The sequence below is a fragment of the Melanerpes formicivorus genome, unplaced genomic scaffold, assembly GCF_026170545.1.
Source record: "Melanerpes formicivorus ecotype bairdi unplaced genomic scaffold, bMelFor1.0.p_v2 SCAF_14, whole genome shotgun sequence".
In the NCBI taxonomy this organism is placed as follows: domain Eukaryota; kingdom Metazoa; phylum Chordata; class Aves; order Piciformes; family Picidae; genus Melanerpes; species Melanerpes formicivorus.
Genome location: NW_027142366.1, coordinates 9,993,465 through 10,014,209, shown reverse-complemented (window position 1 = coordinate 10,014,209; position 20,745 = coordinate 9,993,465). Strand labels below are relative to the sequence as shown.

General features: G+C 40.9%; 1 protein-coding gene across 5 annotated transcripts in view; it reads right to left on the bottom strand.

Moving 5' to 3' along the window:
* The window catches only part of UNKL (unk like zinc finger), a 44,351-nt gene extending 23,731 nt beyond the window's left edge, over positions 1-20,620 (bottom strand). For 2 of the 5 annotated variants that reach the window (XM_068146910.1, XM_068146911.1), the window contains exons 1-9: positions 20,538-20,618; positions 18,602-18,811; positions 14,826-15,002; positions 11,947-12,080; positions 9,363-9,498; positions 8,370-8,487; positions 8,152-8,236; positions 4,734-4,888; positions 955-1,143 (exon numbers count right to left, since the gene is read on the bottom strand). In XM_068146910.1, the coding sequence (XP_068003011.1) occupies positions 955-1,143; positions 4,734-4,888; positions 8,152-8,236; positions 8,370-8,487; positions 9,363-9,498; positions 11,947-12,080; positions 14,826-15,002; positions 18,602-18,811; positions 20,538-20,617 (1,284 nt within the window). In that variant the 5' untranslated portion in view covers position 20,618. Of the gene's footprint in view, positions 1-954; positions 1,144-4,733; positions 4,889-8,151; positions 8,237-8,369; positions 8,488-9,362; positions 9,499-11,946; positions 12,081-14,825; positions 15,003-18,601; positions 18,812-20,537 lie in introns of those variants that run through there. The other 3 variants (XM_068146912.1, XM_068146913.1, XM_068146914.1) reach the window with 3 other exon arrangements.
* Between the last annotated feature and the right edge of the window lie 125 nt (positions 20,621-20,745).

Sequence of the window (20,745 nt, the reverse complement as noted above, 5' to 3'; positions counted from 1 at the left end):
TCTCTCAGTAATGAACTTATCAAAGGAGAGAGGCAGGTGTAGGAGGGAGAACAAACAGACTGAAATTAATCAAAGATCAGAACTAATAAATAGTATCAAGAAGGACACTGAGTTGCTGGAGCATGTCTAGAGAAGGGCAATGAAACTGGTGAATGGTCTAGAGAACAGGTCTGGTGAGCAGCTGAGGGATCTGGGGTTGTAAAGTCTGGAGAAGAGAGGCTGAGGGGAGATCTCATTGATCTCTACAACTACCTGAAAGGAGGTTGGAGTGAGGTGGGAGTCAGTCTCCTCTCTCTAGTAACAAGTGATACAATGAGAGGAAAAGGCTCCAAAGTTGCACCAGGTGAGGTTTAAGCTGGAAATTAGGAACAATTTCTTTCCTGTAAGAGTGGTTAGGCATTGGAACAGGCTGCCCAGGGAGGTGGTGGAGTCCCCATTCCTGGAGGTGTTCAAGAAACTTGTGACCATGACACTTGGGGACATGGTTTAGTGGCCATAGTGGTGTTGGCTTGACAGTTGGACTCAATGACCTTGGAGGGCTTTTCCAACCCAAACGATTCTATGATTCCGCAATCAACAGCCAGAAATCAACGCATCTTTTCACCATCAATTAAAGAATTACAACTGAATCCTACCAAGTCTAGCTATGATTATTTTTTTCTGTCATTATCTTGCTCTGTTCTTGGCAATATAGGCTTGAAATGACAGTCACAACATTTCTGCAAAATGAGAATTTACTGCAATCCAGCCGAGCTGAAATGACTGTTTGCATGAGTGTCCTTGGCCTGTGACTGCTGTAATTTGATGCAGTTTAGCTCACTAAAGAAATGGGTTCCAAACTCTGTGTCCTTAGTTACCAAAAGGCAGTGCTGATATGCAAGACAGACATCATCTGCTGAATCTAAATTAATTTACAACTGCTTTAGTACTTGTAGACCCATATTGTTCACATACCTGATCTTCTCGTTCAAAGCCTGGTGCTTTTGGATAGCTGGATGTGGGTGAAGAAACAGCTGATGTGCTAGACTCAGAACACAAACCACCATTTGCTAATGATCTCTGCCTACAAAGTGGTCCAAGGGGTGATAAAGAACTAGTGCTACCAGAACTTGATGTTACAGTTGGACTTGAAGAGCAGGAAATCTGTAGGAGACAGAAATCAGTGTCTAATATACTCTTATGAGACTCTAGGTATTAGCTTTAAAAGAAGCAGATGACAAAAATAATGTGCAGCTATTGTAAAGATACAAACTTCAAAAGCAGATGCATTTGTACACACCAGAACATAGCTTTGTTTGGTCCCTGTGCACAAAACAAATCACAGGAGGAGATTACTTCAAGGACATTAATTGACAACAGAGGAATACTTGCTCTCTGACAGCCCTGATTCCCATTCATCCTTCTGTTGCTTCATTCACAGTTTAATGCAAGCATTACATACCATTTCATTCCTTCCAAAGAAATCAATCAGATCACATCAAGCAGTTCAATAGAAAAAGATACACAGAGTGCTGGCAAAAACTTGTTTGTAAATCTCAAAAGGCTCTTTTCTGAGATTCTTAGATATTATTTTTCTTGTTAACACATTAAGAATTTAGCATCTTAAACCATTACTGAATTCAGAACTTTTAGTTCTGCTGTGCATTTTCCAGAGAATTTTAAACTTTGAATGTAAAAGGCTTAAACTGAAGGTGCACTCTGTAAATGGGTCTGGGTTATTTTTTCAGCTAAAAGTACAATTCTGATCAATGTGAAATTTGTTAACTCAGGTGCCAGAATCCTAGGCTAACAAGCCTGAGCAGAACTGTGCCTATTGCTTGTTTCTACATTTTGAAGTGAACTGTTAACATTTTCTTCAACTAGATTTAAAACCAGTCCCAGAAAGGCAGTATGGAAATAGTTGGATTCTATGTTCATGCCTAAGAGCCCAGTGGTGGAAAATTCAGTGATGACACATTTCAACCCCTTCTGTGCTTGTTTTAAAACAGATTCTGCCAGCTCTCAATGAACCTGAACTTGTCAATACAATAATGGAGTGAAGTTCTGCCTAAGTTGTTTTGGTGTGTTTAAATAACAGATACACACTGAATCAGGCAGAATAAACAAGTAACTATATTGTTTACTGTCAAACTCTCAATTTAGGGTTAACCCTTCATTTCACCTTATGCTCCAAAGAATCTGAAAGCATTTTAAGCAAATCAGGATTTTAACTGGAGAGATCTCTCTCCCTAGAACAGTATAACCTCCAAACGTCCCTCCAGAGCAGAAAACCTGTAAATCAGGTAGAGGGCAGATACAAACACAGATGAGGTCTTAATCCCGGACAGGAAAAACACACTACTTCCAACAAATGTAATCCTTGTACTCAAGGAAGGCTATTACTTATGCATTCATGCCCCCTATCCCTACAGAAAATCTCTTGACACCAACCTCATCTGTGTGAAGTTTTGTAATTAGATTGCTTCTGAAACTTAAAGACAGCTTCTCTGCACAATAGTCTGAAATGTACATACATTCTGAGAGCTCACAGAAGTAGAAGAGAGGGCACCACAGCAAAAAATAATTAAATTGATAGCCAAGGTTCACTCAGACAAAATTCCTTCTGAACTCAAAGGCTCAATGATTCATGTTTTGACCATGAGCATGCTACAACATGCAGTATTTCTGTTACCATTTACCCTAAGTCCAAAACTGCCCCTGTGCACATTCTTTTCAGCTCTAACATACTGAAATCCTTTATGCTAGAGAGAAAAACAAAAGGACACTGCCAGGAAACAAAAACACTACTTTTAAGTGAAATTAAAACAAAATACACAATGTCCCTTCTCACTGCAGAGGGGGTTAGACTAGGTGACCTTTAGAGGTCCAAACCCAGCCCAAACCATCCTATAATTCCATGTTTAGGTTGTCAATCTTAATCTCTGAAGAGACCATCAAGATGACAATAGATAGAGACAGACTCTACTCTTCAGAAAAGAAAAGTTTTAGTAACTGGATTGCACAGTTCCACAAATTTTGTGACTCAACTTATTAAAAAGAACTCATGCAAATAAAGCAGGAAAAGAAAACAGGTCACATAACATGCATGAGAGCTTAAACAGATCAGTAAGGAAAAAGTAAATTCAAACTTAGCCTGAATTTACAAGGCAACTACAATGAGAATTTTGGTCTTATTTGGAAGAGTACTAAATTATTTAGCTATTATTTTGAATTTATTCCTCATGGTGGAAAGGGACCTAGCAGTGCTGGTTGACAGCCTCTTAATATGAGCCAGTAATGAGCACAAGGGGCCAAGGCCACCAGCATTCTGGCTGGGATCAGCAATAGTGTGGCCAGTAGGTCCAGGACAGGGATCTTCTCCCTCGGCACTAGCGAGGTTGCGCCTCAAATATTGGGTTCAGTTTTGGGACCTGCACTACAAGAAAGACACTGCAGTGCTGGAGTGTGTCCAGAGAAGGGCAACAAAGCTGGTGAAGGGTCTAGAGAAGAAGTGCTAAGAGAAGCTGAAGGAAATGAGGGAAGGAACTAACACAACATGAAATAATGTATTTCCCAAATATCCGTCCATGCCCTATGGCTTGGTGCAGTGTACCTACAAAATCACTGCTCCTGCCTATCTCATCTTTCATGCTCTTTGCACAGAGTCTGCCACAAAGAACATCTGAGAAACATCAAGAAACTTATTACTTGAAAGAGCCATGCAGCTTAGTGCAGTATGGACACCAAGACAGTGAGTGAATGTGTATTTTGCATCAAGAGGGACTTGTGATTCACTGTTAACATGAAGTCAAGTGTCAGGGCTTTTGTTTTCCTTTCACTCCCAATCCTCTTTCCCATCACACCAGGAGGGTGATGTGTGGAACTCAGCTGCTGGCTGAGTCAAAACCATGACAAACAAAACGGCACTATTTGTTGGCAATTCCTTTTAAACACTATTTAATATTTAATCTGGTTCCTAACGAAAGAGTATGGCTCACCAGTGCTGGAAAGCTAAAAGTGCAAATTCTGGGAATAAATGTGTCTGTACTTATGACTCTGCACTGCAAATGAGGCAAGAAAAATGCAAGTCACCAGAGAACAAGACAGATGAGGTAACACTGTTTTGCAACAAACATAAAACTTAACTGAAGTATCTATCCCAACTGATACTAAAAGGAAGATAATAAAAGCTCTGCAATATTTCTTCCTCCTTTCTCTCTCCCAGTCTTAGGTGACAAAATTTGTTAATACAAACTACATTTATCACCCTTGCAATCAAACATCTCTCTGCTACCAAACATACTGCATGTACTGCACCACTGTAAGAAGCTTTAAGTATAAAGCATGTTCAGGGAGGACATCAATTCATTCCTAATGTTAACAAATTATGGCAGAGGAGAGGGCTGGGATCAGGCAAGATCTTCCATGAATTAAACATTTCCTATAGAAAAAAGAGACATATGTAAATTAAGGTGTCTTGTGGTTGTATACTTGATTAATAATTATGTTCCTTGCTGTAACATTCAAAATACTGCATCTAAATCCAGAGCACAAGAACAGAGTAACACAAACAATACACACTCAAATCAGGGTCCATTAAGGCTTACAGTACCAGTTCAATATCACTGCCTGACATTCACTGCAGCTGTGGCTTTTGTATCTGTTGCTGAAGTACAAACAGACTGGCAAGAAGGAAAATAAAAATTGTCACAGTGATTATTAGTAATAACTTTTCCAGAATTATTTACACTTACATTTCCAGACTGCCCACTGCTATCTGTCATGCTGTTTGTGGAGTTAAGAGTGCTGCTCCATTCATTTGCAATTCCTACGCTGTCTGCTGAAAACAGGTGAGCGCCTGGCTGGGATTGACACCCCGTGTTCAGTATGACTACATTCATGGTGTCCTCTGTTGAAGGAATCCCCAACAAATTACACACAGATTTGACACTTGGCTGTGAGAATTCAACAATCACACACCCAGTACCAAACACAGCATCTGTCACATGGAAACACACAATAGAGATCTCTCTTTTCCTTTAACATTAGCATAAAGGCAAGGTAAGAGTAATATAATTCACTATGATGTATTTGTGGCTACTAACAGATGTTATACTCTTATTTACATGCTCCATTAGAAGCTGGTGAGAGCTAGATTGAAATTCATGTATTTGAAGTATTCTAGACTTTATTTTTTCAGAATCTCTACCACACCAGGGTTTAAAGGCAACATACTTTAAACTTCTGACTGGAAGGCATCATAATTATAGCGTTCTTTGTTTTCTTTCTCCAGTTTAGCACCAACTCACTTAACCATGAAACAATTTGAAGAGAATATGGCATTTGTACTATTCAACTTAAAAAGGAACAACCACCTTTGAGAAATGCATTAACTTATATATAAACTGTGACCAAGATCTTTTCATTTTCATACCAGCAAATTCAGCAAGGTGACTGAACAATTACTTTGCAATTGCCCAAAGGCTACTTTGTTGAACTAATAAACATCTTAGCTATTTGATTATATAAATGTGTATAAATGTGATTTTAGCTTCTGTTTTTATAGGTGAATGATGAGTTACAAAATGCTTAGCAAGTAACTACAGTTAATAACATTCCTCACCTCATAATCCATGCACATAAAATGTCAAAGTAAGGAAGTCAGGAGTGAACCCAAAATTTCTTAATAAATCCTACAGGTAAAACACTTCCCCCCCCCCCCATACCCCCCCAAATCTCTAGCCACTACTGCATTTCTGAAGGGGTAATGATAAACTACAGTTAAAAATTGAATTTTAACATTCCTCTGTAATGGAAACAGTAAGTAGCTCTGATAGAGTGCATGAAAGTATAGGCCTGAGGAGGGAACAGAATGTGTATAAGACACAGGGATGCCTTTTTCCAGCACAGCTGAGGATTGTTGCTAATGATGGGGGGGGGTTCTGTCCAGCATTTGATTTATCACAACTCTGGGGCCTTCTTACTGTATGGTCAAATGCTTTACCAAATATTTCCACTATTGTATAAATTACAGAAACAGGGGCATGGGTCACAAAAGAGAAAGGAAAAAGCTACTGTTAAGTATCACTGTACACATAAACCCAGACCATCCACATCCAAAAAAGGGAAAAAGAAACCCTAGAGATTGCAATGATTTCACTGGACCCCTGCTGTTCCTCAGACAGAAAGAACAAGAGTGCAAAGAACAGCTGGGAAGGCATAAGCAGATGTGCTGTTTGTCATTTACTCTCACTGTTATTGTTTATCGTTTCACTGAATAGCTGCTTTCCCAGCACAAGGTCAGTCAGCTGTCTCATCCTCAGTCAACTCTCACATGTCCATTCAGTTCTCAGACTGTCAGAGGAAAAGCACTACCTGATTCATGCTCTTCCTTAAAACTTCATTAGCTTTTTCTCACCTAAACCAACTCATATTCTTCTAATTTCCAATAAATGAGTGCAAGTAGTCACACCACTCTAAAAGGAAGGTGTAAGACTCTTTTCCAAACATTTCAAAGAGAAATTACCTCTCCTTTCTCATTCCAATGTGTTTAGGGAGAATTCTTTTCTCATTCCAAGGTGTTCAGGGAGAATAGGATGATTAACCCTTGCTATTCTGCTTATTGATAGTAAATCAGACAGACACATTAAATTCAGGATGTGTGCTTCTACATCATTCTAGTTTCTACCAAGAGTGAACACCACAGTTTGTGGCCAGCTGTACAAAAGATACAAACTCTACATTGTAAGCCTCCTCCGGCCTGGCCATACTTTCTTAAAGACATATAGCTGCTGCAGGAGGCCACAGCTGACAGAAAAGCAGCAGTCAGAAGATGGCCCATCTCATGGAGATCACTGAAGCTCATGGAGATTAGTATAGAGTCTTTAAAAAGAACTTCAGCTATCTAATGCCAGCGCAGTGATGCTCCAGGGATTATCTATCAGCAGCTGAATATATTATGTAAAACCAGGATTGTGCTTTTTATGAGATACAGCTTTTCCACTATATAGCCTCCTCCAAATCAGCACTAACAAGGCTTGGGTATTATGGATACAAGAGCTACCATGGCTAGCCTAGGTCTGGCCTGGAGAATCCCATCTTTCATGAAGTCAAAAGCAAGTGTTTCCATTACGGCAATCTCAGCACCAATAGGAGAGGACAATCTAGGACAAACAACCCGAAAGCAAATGCCTTCAGGAACAGAAGCTGTTATACAAGAGATGTAGTTCTTTGATATGTTTCCATATTCTGGTCAGCAACATTTCAATCTTCCTGTGTTTCCATTTCAAAACAACTTGTGCTAAGGTGCCAGCTGTGGCCAGAAGACAGGCAGTGGACAAATGGATTGCCACAGACAGGTGTTTGTTATGTTAAGAATCCCCACATACCCTAGCTATTCTGTTTTGCCAAGAGTGCCAGAGAGGTATGTCAGACCCCACCACTTCTCTACTTTTCAAGATCAGGTGCTCTCCCTCCCATCACCATAAAGTGTCACCATGACTACACTGGACCTTGGGCTTCAGTCAGCATGGCAAAAAGCAATGAGTGACATCCTGTCTGTCACTAGGCTTCAAGGCAAAAGCAGTCTAGGAGGAATAGCAATATTCCTCAGGATCTTAAAAAAGGAGAGGAAAAGGGGAAAAAAATGGTCTGGTCAGCTGGAAACACTATTACAGAGAATCTGTGCTTCCACAAATTATTTCAGACAGAATGATGAAAATTGCTGAGATACACTCAGTGGGAAATGTCCTCAACCCATTCCACATAGCTAGGGCTTCAATTAAGTTAGGTGGAGAACACACCTCGTTCTGCAAATTGTTGTAAGGGTGTTTAACTTTCACCAGGGAAGTTTTCCAGAGGTTTCAACAGGACAGCTAATGTATTTTAAGAAGTCAGACATATTTGTAGAAAACTGCTGACTCAAGCTCAAAAAGTTAGGACAAACTCCATTTGTACAGCAAGCCCCCTCCTCTTTTACTGCTGATGCAGCTCTGATGTGGATGCAGCAAGTTGCCACAGCCGTGCACGGTGCTGCAAACCACGGAATCCATTTCTACAAACAAGTGACCCTGAATGTCATTTGTGCATTACAGTTAATGATGTTAAGTCACTTCTGTTACTGATGCTTCACTTTTATGAGCACTGACACAAAACAACAGTCCTCTCACTTACTTTCGACGTGTGCAAAGGCACAGAAGGGACCGCGCGGGCAGTAGCCTGTCTGCCGCATGTCATTGCACTTGGTAGATTTGTAAATCTAAACAAAACAGAAGGGTGGCTGTAAGTGCTGAGTGAAATGTCATCTTTTTCTTCATAAATAATCTTTAACTGGTAATCTAATCCATCACAAAATTGAAATTGCTAAAATTAAGCAGAAAGGTAGTTCTTACCTCAGGATGAAACTGCTGCTCGGTACGAGAATGGCAATATTGACAGCTATCTCCATTTTCACACCTTGAAGGTTCACCCCATTCATCTGCATGTTTTACACTGGGACAAGGAGTGGACCTAGGAAAAAGTGATGCCAGAGCATGTCTGTATCTGCTTCCTAGCAGAAGTCTCAAACAATTTCCCACCAGATCTCAGAATTTCACACTCTAGGGACCTTTTGGAAATTCCTTGAGAGAAAGATGGGCTACTAAGATTCTATAAATCTTCTGACTAATGACATTTATACACAGTCCTGAGACTGTTAGGCAAAAGCCTAGTTTCCCTCTCTGGAGATATTCAAAACCTACCTGGATGCATTCCTGTGTGGCCTGGGATAGGTGACCCTGCTCTGGCAGAGGAGTTGGACTAGCTGATCTTTCAATGTCCCTTCCAGCCCCTAACATTCTGTGATTCTAAGCTTTGTACCACTGCACAAAACACCACCAGAAACAATGAAGGAACCCCAGTGTATGCAAAATAATGTATGCAGTGCACTCTGCAGTGTATGCAGAGTGATGCAAAATAATGTAATGGTGAATGATGCAATGATGAAAAGAAGGAGATGCACTGAATTTTGGTCCTAAAAGTATCGCTCAGAAATGGAAAATTATAGAACAAAAGCAGACAAAGACAGCCATTATAATTGGTCCTCTTATAGCAAAGGTTTGATCTAGTGATTCCAATTTGGTAAGAATTATGTAAAATATTTTCATCCTTCACACAAAAGAAGAACATTTCCATTACAGCTTCATAGTTTCTTTTCTTCAGAATGCTCTGCTCATTCTGAAAGGATGCTTTATTCCTCAGACCAAAAACCAAACAGCAAGGCTACTGGGAAAGCCATGCTTTTATTCCACTAGGAATATCCAATCACACTACAGAAGAACCCAAACAGACCAGTCCATTAGCAACTGACTCACCAAAAGATCTGCTCTTAATATGTATTTCTGTACCTGTATTTGAATTTCCTGGGGTTCCGTCTTCTGTCTCGACTATTGTGGTAGTGCGGGCACGCGTAACCCTGGCGGCAGAGTCTGGGGGGCTTGGTGCACTGCTCTGTCTTGTAGCCAGCTAACACAAAATTTGTGTCTGTGAACAGGTCAACAATTAAAAGAAATAAGCAACCAATTTTGCATTCAGGGTGTCTTTACTCAGGTATCACACTGCTTTTTGTGAAAAGAAAAACACCCAAACAACAAACCAACTGCGATTCACAGACCCCTCTGCTCTTACAGACTTAAATGGACCCTTGAACTTCTATTTCAAAAGCCTAACACATTTAGATGCAAAGCAAAATCTTCATTGCTTTTGTATTCCATAGCAGTGTCACACAAAACTACCTCACTAAAGCACTACCAATCAATCAGTCACTAAGTGATCTGAAAATTCTTGTTACGTGCATTTAACACTCTGAAAACAAACACCTGAAAGGAAATTCTTCATTTTAGTAAGAAAACCGTTAAAAACTTATCCAGTTTTGTATTTGGATGTTTCTTATGTTCAGTGTTGACAGTCCATATTTCACCAAAACTGCTCTCACATTAATGCATGGCAAGGCTGTCCAGTAAAATCTTTCTGGACAAATTCTATACCCTCTTCTCTACCTTTGCCTCTGTCTCTAACATCTTTGGTTCCAGGAACCAGGAGATAACAAACAAGGTTCTGTGTAGAAACAGAAAGATTCAGAGAAACAATGGAGCAAGTAAATAAAGGAGAAGGTACAGTTTCGCTAACAAGAAGCATGGGTTTATGGGGAGTAAATCATGTCCAAATAATCTCACTTCTTTCTAAGGTGGGAAAAAGGATGGAGGTAAAACAGCAGCGATGTCATGCAGCTTGACTTCAGCAAACCTTTTAGCCTGAGAAGTTCTCAAAAATTAACTGCACAATACTACAAGACTCCTGTAGGATTGGTGGGAAAGTAGCAGAAGAAACATTCTCAGAGTCATTCCTTTTGTCCTTTCAGATAGCAAAGATTAATAATTGGACTACCACGCAGAGTCTGTTCTTTCTTCAGTCCCTTTCATTAGCTCCACTAAAGCCTGGGGAGAGTAAGGCTGAAATCAGTAGTTAGATGAATTCCAATCCCCAGAGAGTATGTGTAAGTTTCACTGTATCTACAGGGACTGACAGAAGCCATACAACATTATACAACATAGACCAGTCACAATGCAAGGAATGCAACAGAAGTGCTTGTAGTTGGTCAATTTTGCTATCTGTCAAGGTCTAACTTCCATCATATTTAATTTTTTTTATGTAGAGCTGACAGTTAAGGCCTACATATTAATAGCACTTGCATGGTAGAAACTTAAGCTATAACTGATTCCAAAAATACAGAGGGGACAAATAGCACACCCTATCTACCTTTAGCTCCTTAGAGACAGCATCTTCACATCACCTCTTCCTGTGTTACTGTTTCCACATGAATTTTGTAGAAGTAATTGTAACCAGCAGTTTTTTCCTAAAGCAAACTCCAGCAGGAGCTCAAACAATATCCACTGGATACTAGCATCTTTGACTACATAATAATCAAGCCTACACCAAGAACATGAGAATCAGCTTTCAAAGACTTAAGAAAACTTGGGCAATGGATTTACTTTGAGATCTAATACAACACTTTCAAGTCATTCCAGTATTTTTATATTCTGCTCCAATTGTATGCTTAATATTCTATTTCATTCCTGTTAATTAAGCTCAGCAAAGAGCATTGACACTTGAACGTGTCCAGAGAAGGGCAACAAGGCTGGGGAGAGGCCCTGAGCACAAGCCCTATGAGGAGAGGCTGAGGGAGCTGGGATTGTTTAGCCTGGAGAAGAGGAGGCTCAGGGGTGACCTCATTGCCCTCTACAACTACCTGAAAGGTGGTTGTAGCCAGGAAGGGGTTGGTCTCTTCTCCCAGGCAGCCAGCACCAGAACAAGAGGACACAGTCTCAAGCTGCACCAGGGGAGGTTTAGACTCGAGGTGAGGAGAAAGTTCTTCACCAAGCGAGTCATTCGTCATTGGAACGGGTTGGCCAGGGAGGTGGTTGAGTCACCATCCCTAGAGGTGTTCAAGAGGGGACTGGATGTGGCACTTGGTGCCATGGTCTAGTCATGAGGTCTGTGGTGACAGGTTGGACTCGATGATCCTCGAGGTCTCTTCCAACCTTGGTGATACTGTGATACTGTGATTACTCCATTAGCTAGTCCATATGACTTAAAAATTGAAGACACTCATCACTACCAGTACCTAGCATAAGGTAGTGCCCCTACTGACTTTTAAGAACATTTATTCAATTGACACAGATTAGCAACACTTGTATCAAGTAAATTGAAAAGCACCCATTAAACATTTTCACAACATTTTCAAAATGCAATCTGAATGTGAATGGGGCAGACAGTAAAACTTGTTCACAGATATCCACACTGCTTATATAAATCAATTTTTTCACTCTGTTAAAATAAGGGTTTTGAACTTCTCCCAAATGAAGACCTAAGAACAACATACTGCATCCAACACCAATAAGGAAAAAGAGAAAGAAGATAGAGTAATGTTACCCTGCCATCTTGGATCTTCACTAAGGATCTTCTCAATCATTGCCTGGCTTGCTAAAATTCCTGGTTGCACATCTGGAATAGCCTCACCACATCCTAGCTGCCCATTCTGTAAGGTTTCCTGCGCCTGAAGTTCTCTGGAATGGGGAAAAGAAAGTAACACTGCTGAACTACATAGCTACAGTAACTCTGTCAGTCACAGGTATAATTCTGTCCAGCTCTATCAAAATGCTGTCATTTAATCCAGCTCTTAACAAAATGTAATTGACTGTATTTCAAACCATTGCTTGCACTAAAGCTGGCAAATAACTGTAAGGAATAACCAAGCCACACAAATCAGAGAGAACACATGAAGGAATGTTGGCATCATTCATATAGACAGTGTTTGTACCAGCAATGACCATCTGTATCTCTGCATCCTGGTGTTATGACATTTTGAGTATGCTATCAATTCAGTGCCACACAGGCATAGATATTCTCTAGATATTCTCTATATATCTTTCTATGTATGTATAGAAAGAGCAATAAAGGTGACCAGAAATAAAGAACTCCTCTATGAGGGAGAATTAAATATCATAGGACTCTCTGCCTTAGAAAAGTAGTGATTGAAGGAAGGCACAAAATATTGAACACTAGGTGAATGCTACATCACAGAAAAAGCAGCCAAAGTATGTTTGGATTGCTGTAAGACTGTGCATGACCAACAGTCATTACAAGGACATGCAATCTCTTCTGCAAGAAATTACAACTACTCCTCAAGTAAGTCACCACAAGTTTGCTGAAAGATCACACTGACTGCTATCAAAAAGGCATTGTATCAGCCATATGAAATCACTCCCAAGAAATCTAAGACAATTTTATTACACCACTTATAGTAAAATTAAGCTACATAGTGATTACACAATGGCAAATCAGTATAGAACATATTTTTCTTAGTAGCATAATTATAGAGTAATTATATTTGGCAGACTTTGAAGCAATGGAGACACAAGGTGAGGAATAAAATACCAGAGGCGGATCTGTAGCACTCTATGAGAATTAATGGCCTCTACCTTCAGCTGGCACTTTCTCTAGACACAAATGTTCAAAGAACTTACCTCCTATACCAAAACACTCCTACTTGGGATCTCCAAAGAGGAGTTTGAAAGGTATGGTCATTTATAATGTAACTAGTCATGACATCATTTACATTTCAAGAATTTCCCAGGCCCCAATGATCCTCCAAGAAAGAAAAATCATACCCACAGCCAAGTCTAAAACTTTCCAAACACTCAAAATGTTTCTTTTACAGATTCAGAAAAGGTGCAAGCAATGTGAAGGAAAACAGTTCCTCAAGCACTTTTTCCTTAAGGTGGATATATAGACAAAGAAGGCTATTGCTCTGCTCTCTAGTTAAAACTGAGAGACCCTAATATCTGTGTCCACCACACAGCAAAAAGACCACAAAAGAAAAACTAACACCTGATTGTTTAGACTTCCTTATGAGTGGTGGGTGTCTGTAATCAGAAAAAGAAATGGCACAGAACTGTTTTTCACAGGCACCGAATAAGTTTGAGGCAGCTCACTTGTAGGTTCAAGCCATTAAACAGACTCCTACCACAAAGGTCTTCAGCTCCTTCTGATGATCCATATATAGCAAATCATCAATAAACAATCACACAACACATGAAAAGACATTTAGAGAAGGGACCTTGGTGTCAGTCCCCTTGTCCAGTGGTTTTCATTACGACAGATAAGATTACAAAGATGCTAAGCGCTCTGTACTCAGACTGATGTGCCAGAGTGCTACCTGCGCTAAATGAGGGAAGGTAAAAAGCAAAATTGAATGGACAGATGTCTTGCAGAAGAGGCATCTGGAAAGAAAAGTTATATGTAACTAAACAGTATGTTACCAGGCAATATAGCAGTGAATTCTGTAGCAAAATATGAATTAAAAGAAAAAAACTATTAAATTACTGAAAAGGCACTAACCTTACTAAAATTATTGCAAAGGGAGAGTTATCATCTCCCAACAGATGGCTGGGAATATGGGATAACAAAGGTAACAACGTAAGACAGCAGCCATACCAGCTCAGATCAAAGGTTCATCTAGCCTGGAATCCTGTCTCCAACAGTGGTCAAGAGCAGATGCCTGAGGAAGAGTATAAGAATAGGGCAACCATATAGCAATACTTCCCCAGAACGCTCTTCCACCGTCCAGTAAGAGCTAGCTACTTATGACCCTCCAAGGCTTTAAAACTCCATTCCTGCTAAGTATATGTAGACCTACAGGATACCTAGAGGTATCCATTCCTACTGAGCATATGCAGACCACTGCATATGCAGACCAACAGTTCCCCTTCCATCCATTTGTAATACCTCCAAATGGACATGCTTAGCTCCCAGCTTTGGCCACAGCTAAAGTTCCTACCTACCACTACACGATTCACAAAGCACCTTATATTGACAATAACTTGAGATATACTACAGAGGCAGAAAAGAATACTTACATCTTATATATAAAAAACCCCACAACATAATTAAAAACAAAAGGCACCATCCATAGGCAAAATGTCAAGCACACAAGCTGAGAACCTGAAAGATGGCTTAACAGAAACATAAATTTATGAATGCAAGAAACACATGCAAGTTTACAAGGCATTAATTAGTGGTCTTTTAGCAGTCATAGCAATTACATACATGTCTCTTGAAGTTGCAAGTTACAAAACCTCAGTATTTGTATCTCCCAGAATTCTTCTGTCCACTATCATGATGCATTTAACAGTCCTTCTGTTTAGTTACAGTACTTTCCATGCAAAGTACACTGCATTTTCTGGTACCCTGTGACAACAGACATGCAGTATGTCCTGATAATTAGGCTGAAGAACTTTAAATAAGACTACCTGGTATCATATACTGGTGGCCTAAGGTCATGTGGACCATGGGCAAAGGCACAGTGAATTCCATTCTTCACACAGTGACCCCGGGCATCTGTTTCATGAATGCATGTTCCAGTCTTGTAATATCTGAGATGATACTTCCTTTCTGTATCCCCTGTTGTTCGATGCAGGTAAGGACAACTACATAATAGAAAGGGAAAAGTTAGAGCACTGCTTTGAATGTGGGCTTCAATAAGTGAGTTCTGAATTATGTGGTATCTTTTATTAACTTGTAAGAAGCAGCTCTGCAGGCTTCTTCAAACAAAAGTTATCCCCAACAAACCACCGTCACGGCTCATCTTCAAGTTGAAAAACCATTCATCTATTTCTTAGTCTCTGCTAAAGTTTTAAGAATTTATAGCAGGCTGGCTCACAAAGATGTTATCAATACATGCAGTAAGCACTTCTGTAAGCACATCATCATATGAGCTAAAGACTGACATCTACCATACTGATACAAGCTCAAATCATTTCCACACCAAGAGGCACAAGACTTTTTTTAACGTCAGAGTCATCTAAACTCAAGGGGTACTAGAAGCATGGAGATTATTTTTTCTGCCTGCTGTTTATAGACATGGAACTTATTGAACAACCTCAGAGGAAATCTAAAATGACTCTTCTGGTAACAGAGAACAATTTTTACATCAGCAATATATCTTTGTACATCTACTAACCATTTCTCAGAGGCTATTATGGGAGTTATGGTCTGCACTTTAAAATGGCTAGCATCGTGTACGGATTACAACTCCAACTACTAGGAGTTTTTTCAACCCACATGGGGCTATCTGTTCTCTCTCAATTTATTTCAGTGTAATTGTTTTTGATCTCTGCTGGTTTTATAAAAATACACATCTAAAAGAAAAACAAACCAAAACAACAAACAACTGCTTTTCCCCATCCCAAAAAAGCTTAAAAGAGTGAGACAGAGCAAGAAATGTAAAGTCTCACAGAAATAGTTTCCTTTGAATGGGAAACTGTAAAACATTAAACAGAACTGAATGTTCCTAAGAATTTATGCTACCTGAAGCTTTATTTACTATATTCTAAAACTGTTACTTAGAAAATAAACAAATGCAATTGTTGGCAAACCATTTACAACTCTGGTATTTATTTACATGAAAACAACACATTCTTACCACTGCTTGTGTTACTTTCAGGTAGCAATACTATTTATGGTTTCTGAGAATCCATCAGATTCTTTGGCCAGCACTAGGCTTGAACAGAACTCTAAACAAGAGGAAATGCAATCTGGGGCTGTATTTTTGTCATTGCTAACTGCCTCACCACTGTCAGAATCTCTGCAGAGGTCAGATTCTTCCATTTTCCCAGGAGATTCTTCATTACGATCTCTAATCTTTCACTTACACATGCACACCTCATAAAAGGGACAACACTGTGGCATATTCTCACACATGATGTTCATGCCTACACTTTAATTTACTTAAGTTTGCTTGCTTCTGTTTGAAATAAGAATTAAATGACTTATCTTACATGGAAGAAGTGTACAAGTATTTGTATCTCATTGCTTGTCTCTATGTCCATGGTTCCTTAGCAGAGGGCAAACATTTTTGCTTAAATATTTGCGTTGTTTCCCTGACCTTACAGGTGGAGGTGTCCCCCCCACAAAAAAACCCAAAGTTTAAAGTGCTACATTATTTTTAAATCACTGGTTAATAACAAAAGATAATGCCATGGGGTACAGTTATAGCTTGTCAGACAAGCAAAATACAACTTGCATACAACATGAGAGAAGGAGAAATACTCAGTTCACAATGTCTCCCACAAAAAGGCAACGTGGATACCAAAATCAAGCCAAGGAAAAACATCTAAACTATGTCAGGAGACTAATTTCTGCTGAACTGAATTTAGGTTTGCTTTCACCAAGACTCAATACTTGTGCCATCAACAGCTAATGAACTACAAATTTCACAGAAAACACAGCTTTCCTGATGTGTGTTTTGCTAGCAAACTAGAGAGTCCCCATAACAGGAGAAGTCCTCCAGAAACCAGGGGAATGCTTTAATGGGGTTACCCAGCGCAACTGGGACAGGTGATCTGAGTTTCATCTAAGACTTGTAAAGAACTCAAAGGGCTAGTCCTAAAGGTGACTCAGAGGGTTACACAACATGTAAACCTCAAAGAGCAAGACCAACAGCCATCAGTTTTGCACCTCTATGTTTGACATCTGAATTCACTACCACAGCAACACAGACATCAGCTGCAGCTCATCACAGGATCGTCAGAAAGACAGAAGACAGTGCTTATTGACACATGGTGTCAGACTAAGCCAATGTGCCAAAATGTGCACAGACCAGATGTCCTCCTCAGCCTTTAGTGAACTAGAGGGATGCTAAAACTTATCTCAATTTTTTAATGAAATAAACCACTATAATATACAGCTTTAAGCAAGGCAAGTATTTTGATTTAAATTAGCTGATATTAATTATCATCAGACTACATGGCTGCAAACTTGATAAACCTCTTATCATGCATGTCAGTTAGGCTCCTAACCAGGAAGCAATCTTCAGTTAACTGCTGGGGACAACCTTTCCAACTGCAGCAAAAAGGTTTCCATCTCACATCTCAGTTAGTGAAACACCTCCTCTTATTTGCTTCTAACAGTCTTGCCTAGCTAATAATATCCTTTTAAACCATTCCTTCCTTTTTCCTCCTTCAGAATCAGTATTCATCACTCAATAATGAAAGGTCAATTTTTGACTCCAAACAATCCATGATATGAGGATCCATTATCCTCATTTGTCAATTTTCAAAGAATTGCCCATGCTGCCCCAGGACTGGCAGAAGTGCTTCAGGAACACCTGAAAACATACTGAACTCTTCTCACATTTTTTCTGGATTATATTGCTTAGGCAGAGTACCCAATGTTGTCATGCTGCCTAGAGCTTTTTTCTGGTTCATCTTCTATCCTGTCATTTAGTTTGTAAAGCCTCTGGGGAAAAAATCCACCTGTTTCTTTTGTGACTACAGCCTCTAACACAAAAGATACCTGACCTGTGACAAATGCTGATATACACTACAGCAACCAAAACACTTAATATGCCTTTTTTGAAACAGGTAACCAGCATAACTACATATTTCCTCTGTGTATCCTCTGATACACAACCACACTATACCCAGCTGCTCTATATATGCCTGCCTGTCATATTGCACCATTTGCTCATTCTCATCTCCATAAAGCTTCTACCTCTCCCCAAGTTCAGCGAAGACCCTCTGTAACCATCCAGAAGATACACAAACACTAACGGGCTAACCAGACAACTAACAATGAACTCCTGCACAAAGCATTCTCCTCTACTAGCCATCAATCTTTACAAAGCTCAGAGAAGTTTAAAATCTTGAAGCCACCTTTACACTGCATAGTTTGCACCTACTGGCTGATTTCTGTGGTGTTGGCAAGAAAAAGAAAGCACAACTGGGGAAAAAAAAATAGAAAAAGAAAGGTGCAGCAACAGTACTGTCAGACAACCAGTTTCTTATGTTATCCTTTAAAGACTGTCACAGTGCAAAAGGATAGTTTGAGCTCTATGATAAGTCTGCAGAACACATGCTTGCATCAAAATACAAGTGTCAAAAAACTGACAAATCACTTAGAGAAATCTGTTTTCAAATAAACTGCAGCAGGAATTCTATCCATCATGTTTGCTAAGGAGAAATTAGCATCTTTCCTTAATGTCACTGACAGCACTATAAACACCTAGGACTGAAAAAAAATCACTTACTCATCTCCATCTGGGCAGATTCCTGTAGTTTCATCATATTTTGTACAATAAACATCTGGACTGTAGTTAAAAGTCCCATCACGCCTTCGTATAGGTCTACGACGACGCTGATTTAGGAAATGCCAATGAAAACAGGTAAATGGTCTGTGCTGGGTACACTTGTGCTGCAAAAATAGGGGGCACTGCTCTGTCCTAAATTCCTTTAGATACCTAAAAAAATTAAACTGTGTTACAAGTTTATCTTATTGGAGGCACATTTTTACAGTAGTAACAGGGCACTTGACAATTCAGTGCATATAGCCCATTGAAAAATTGTACAAATGTACCTGCATACAGATTTAGTTCCTATGCACAATTTACTGCTTAGCTGTTGAACACAAGTGACTTCATTTCTTTATGACAGATGCATTACTAATAAAATACAGAGGAATACCTGGAAAATTATGCTATGCTTTGTAACTAAACTAAACACATTAATTTTATAAGTACAGTATTCAGAATATTGTCCTAAGTAACCACCAGATTATAAATCCAAGTAGTTGAATGAGCATTCCTCTTGCTTGCTGCCATACACAATAGCCCCACATAGGCTGTGTTAACTAAATACCACACATTTTACACACAAATACCACCAGCTAATTTAAACATCAGTCCCCATTGCAGACATTCCCCAAATGCAGACACACCCTATAGAAAACTGGAGGGTTAGAAGAGCTTTATGGCAGTCATCAGGGGCTAGGAGAGGACTTGAGGAAATATTTTACAAAGGTTACACTACTGTTGAGGTAGTCAGGTCCTGCCAGACCAGGCACTACCGTGGCATTTATCAAAGCAGGTAAGACAGCACTTCTTGCTCAGTTTATATGTATGAGCCAATTTCACAAGCTCACTGTGTCTCTGAAGTTACAAAGTATTTGCAGAGGAAGGGGTATAATGGGGGCTTTTCACAAGAACCTTAGAGTTCCAAGAGGACTCTAAAAGGTTGCAGGATGTCAAACAGGCTAGAGGGCAACTGAAGATATAGGAAAAGCAAAAAAATCAGGAGGAGGAATTAAAGGAACCTCCGTTGCTTAAATTGGCACATGAGGGGATGTAATAACACCATTATAAAACTATATATTGTGGACTGTGGGGGAAAAAATGTGGACATTAAGGGTTGTAGGATGGCCTTTAGCAGTATCTAGGCAAGTGGCTACATTCTTGTGGTCTTTTTGAGAGGGGTGAAAACGCCGATGTTATAGAAGTGATGATATGGGGGATGGGGTGTGAAGGAATGCCACAATTCAGGGAGAAGTTACTCTGCACTTGTGGGGAGCCCGTAGTCCACATCGGATGGGCTGTCAGCGGTGCTAAAGGGCTGCAGGGACTTCACAGGCTATATAAAGTCTTTTCCGCAGAAAATGGACAGACTTGGAGAGAGGATGGCGAGTCTTTCGGTACGGGAAGCACAGCACAAATAGTCACGGAAACATCCCAAGGACAAGAGCTGAGGCTGGCTACGCAGCGCGCTTAAGAGAAGTGGAAGACTACTGTCACAGCTTGGAGAGGGCGGTCTCGGAGTGCGAGGGGGTGCCGCGGGGCTCGGGATGCCGCAGGATGCCGGCGGCTCCCCGTGCGGACCAGAGTGGCACAACCGTGGGAGCGGACGCGAAGCGCCGAGAAGCGCCGCGGGCGCTCGCCAGCCAGCCGTGCCAAGGCCGCCTCTATCCGGCCGGCACAGGATGCGGCTTGCTCCCTACGGCGACTGAAGCCGAAAAAGAAGTCCGACGGAGGCTGGCCAGGGCCAGGCAAGCTCCTCACAGGAGCTGCCGCCAGCGCAGGAGGCCGCGCGGAGCAGGCCTGGCACACAACCGGGCCTTCTGCCTCGGGTCCTCAGACCCTTCCCGCGCAGCGCTGGGGCCCAGGGAGCAGGACGCCTCCAGGACGCGATACCTACGTATAATGCGTCGGCTGCTCGGTCTGCGGGGACCCACCGGCCCCGCCGCCCCGCGACACAGCTTTCGAAACCGACGGCATCTTCCCCGGCGGCCAGCACAGCGCAGGCGCGGCCCCGCCCCGCCAGCCCGCGCCCCAGGCGCCTGCCCGCGCTCCCGGCTGCTGCCGCCGCTCCGGCCCGGGCCTCCGTACCCCCGCCAGGGCTGTGT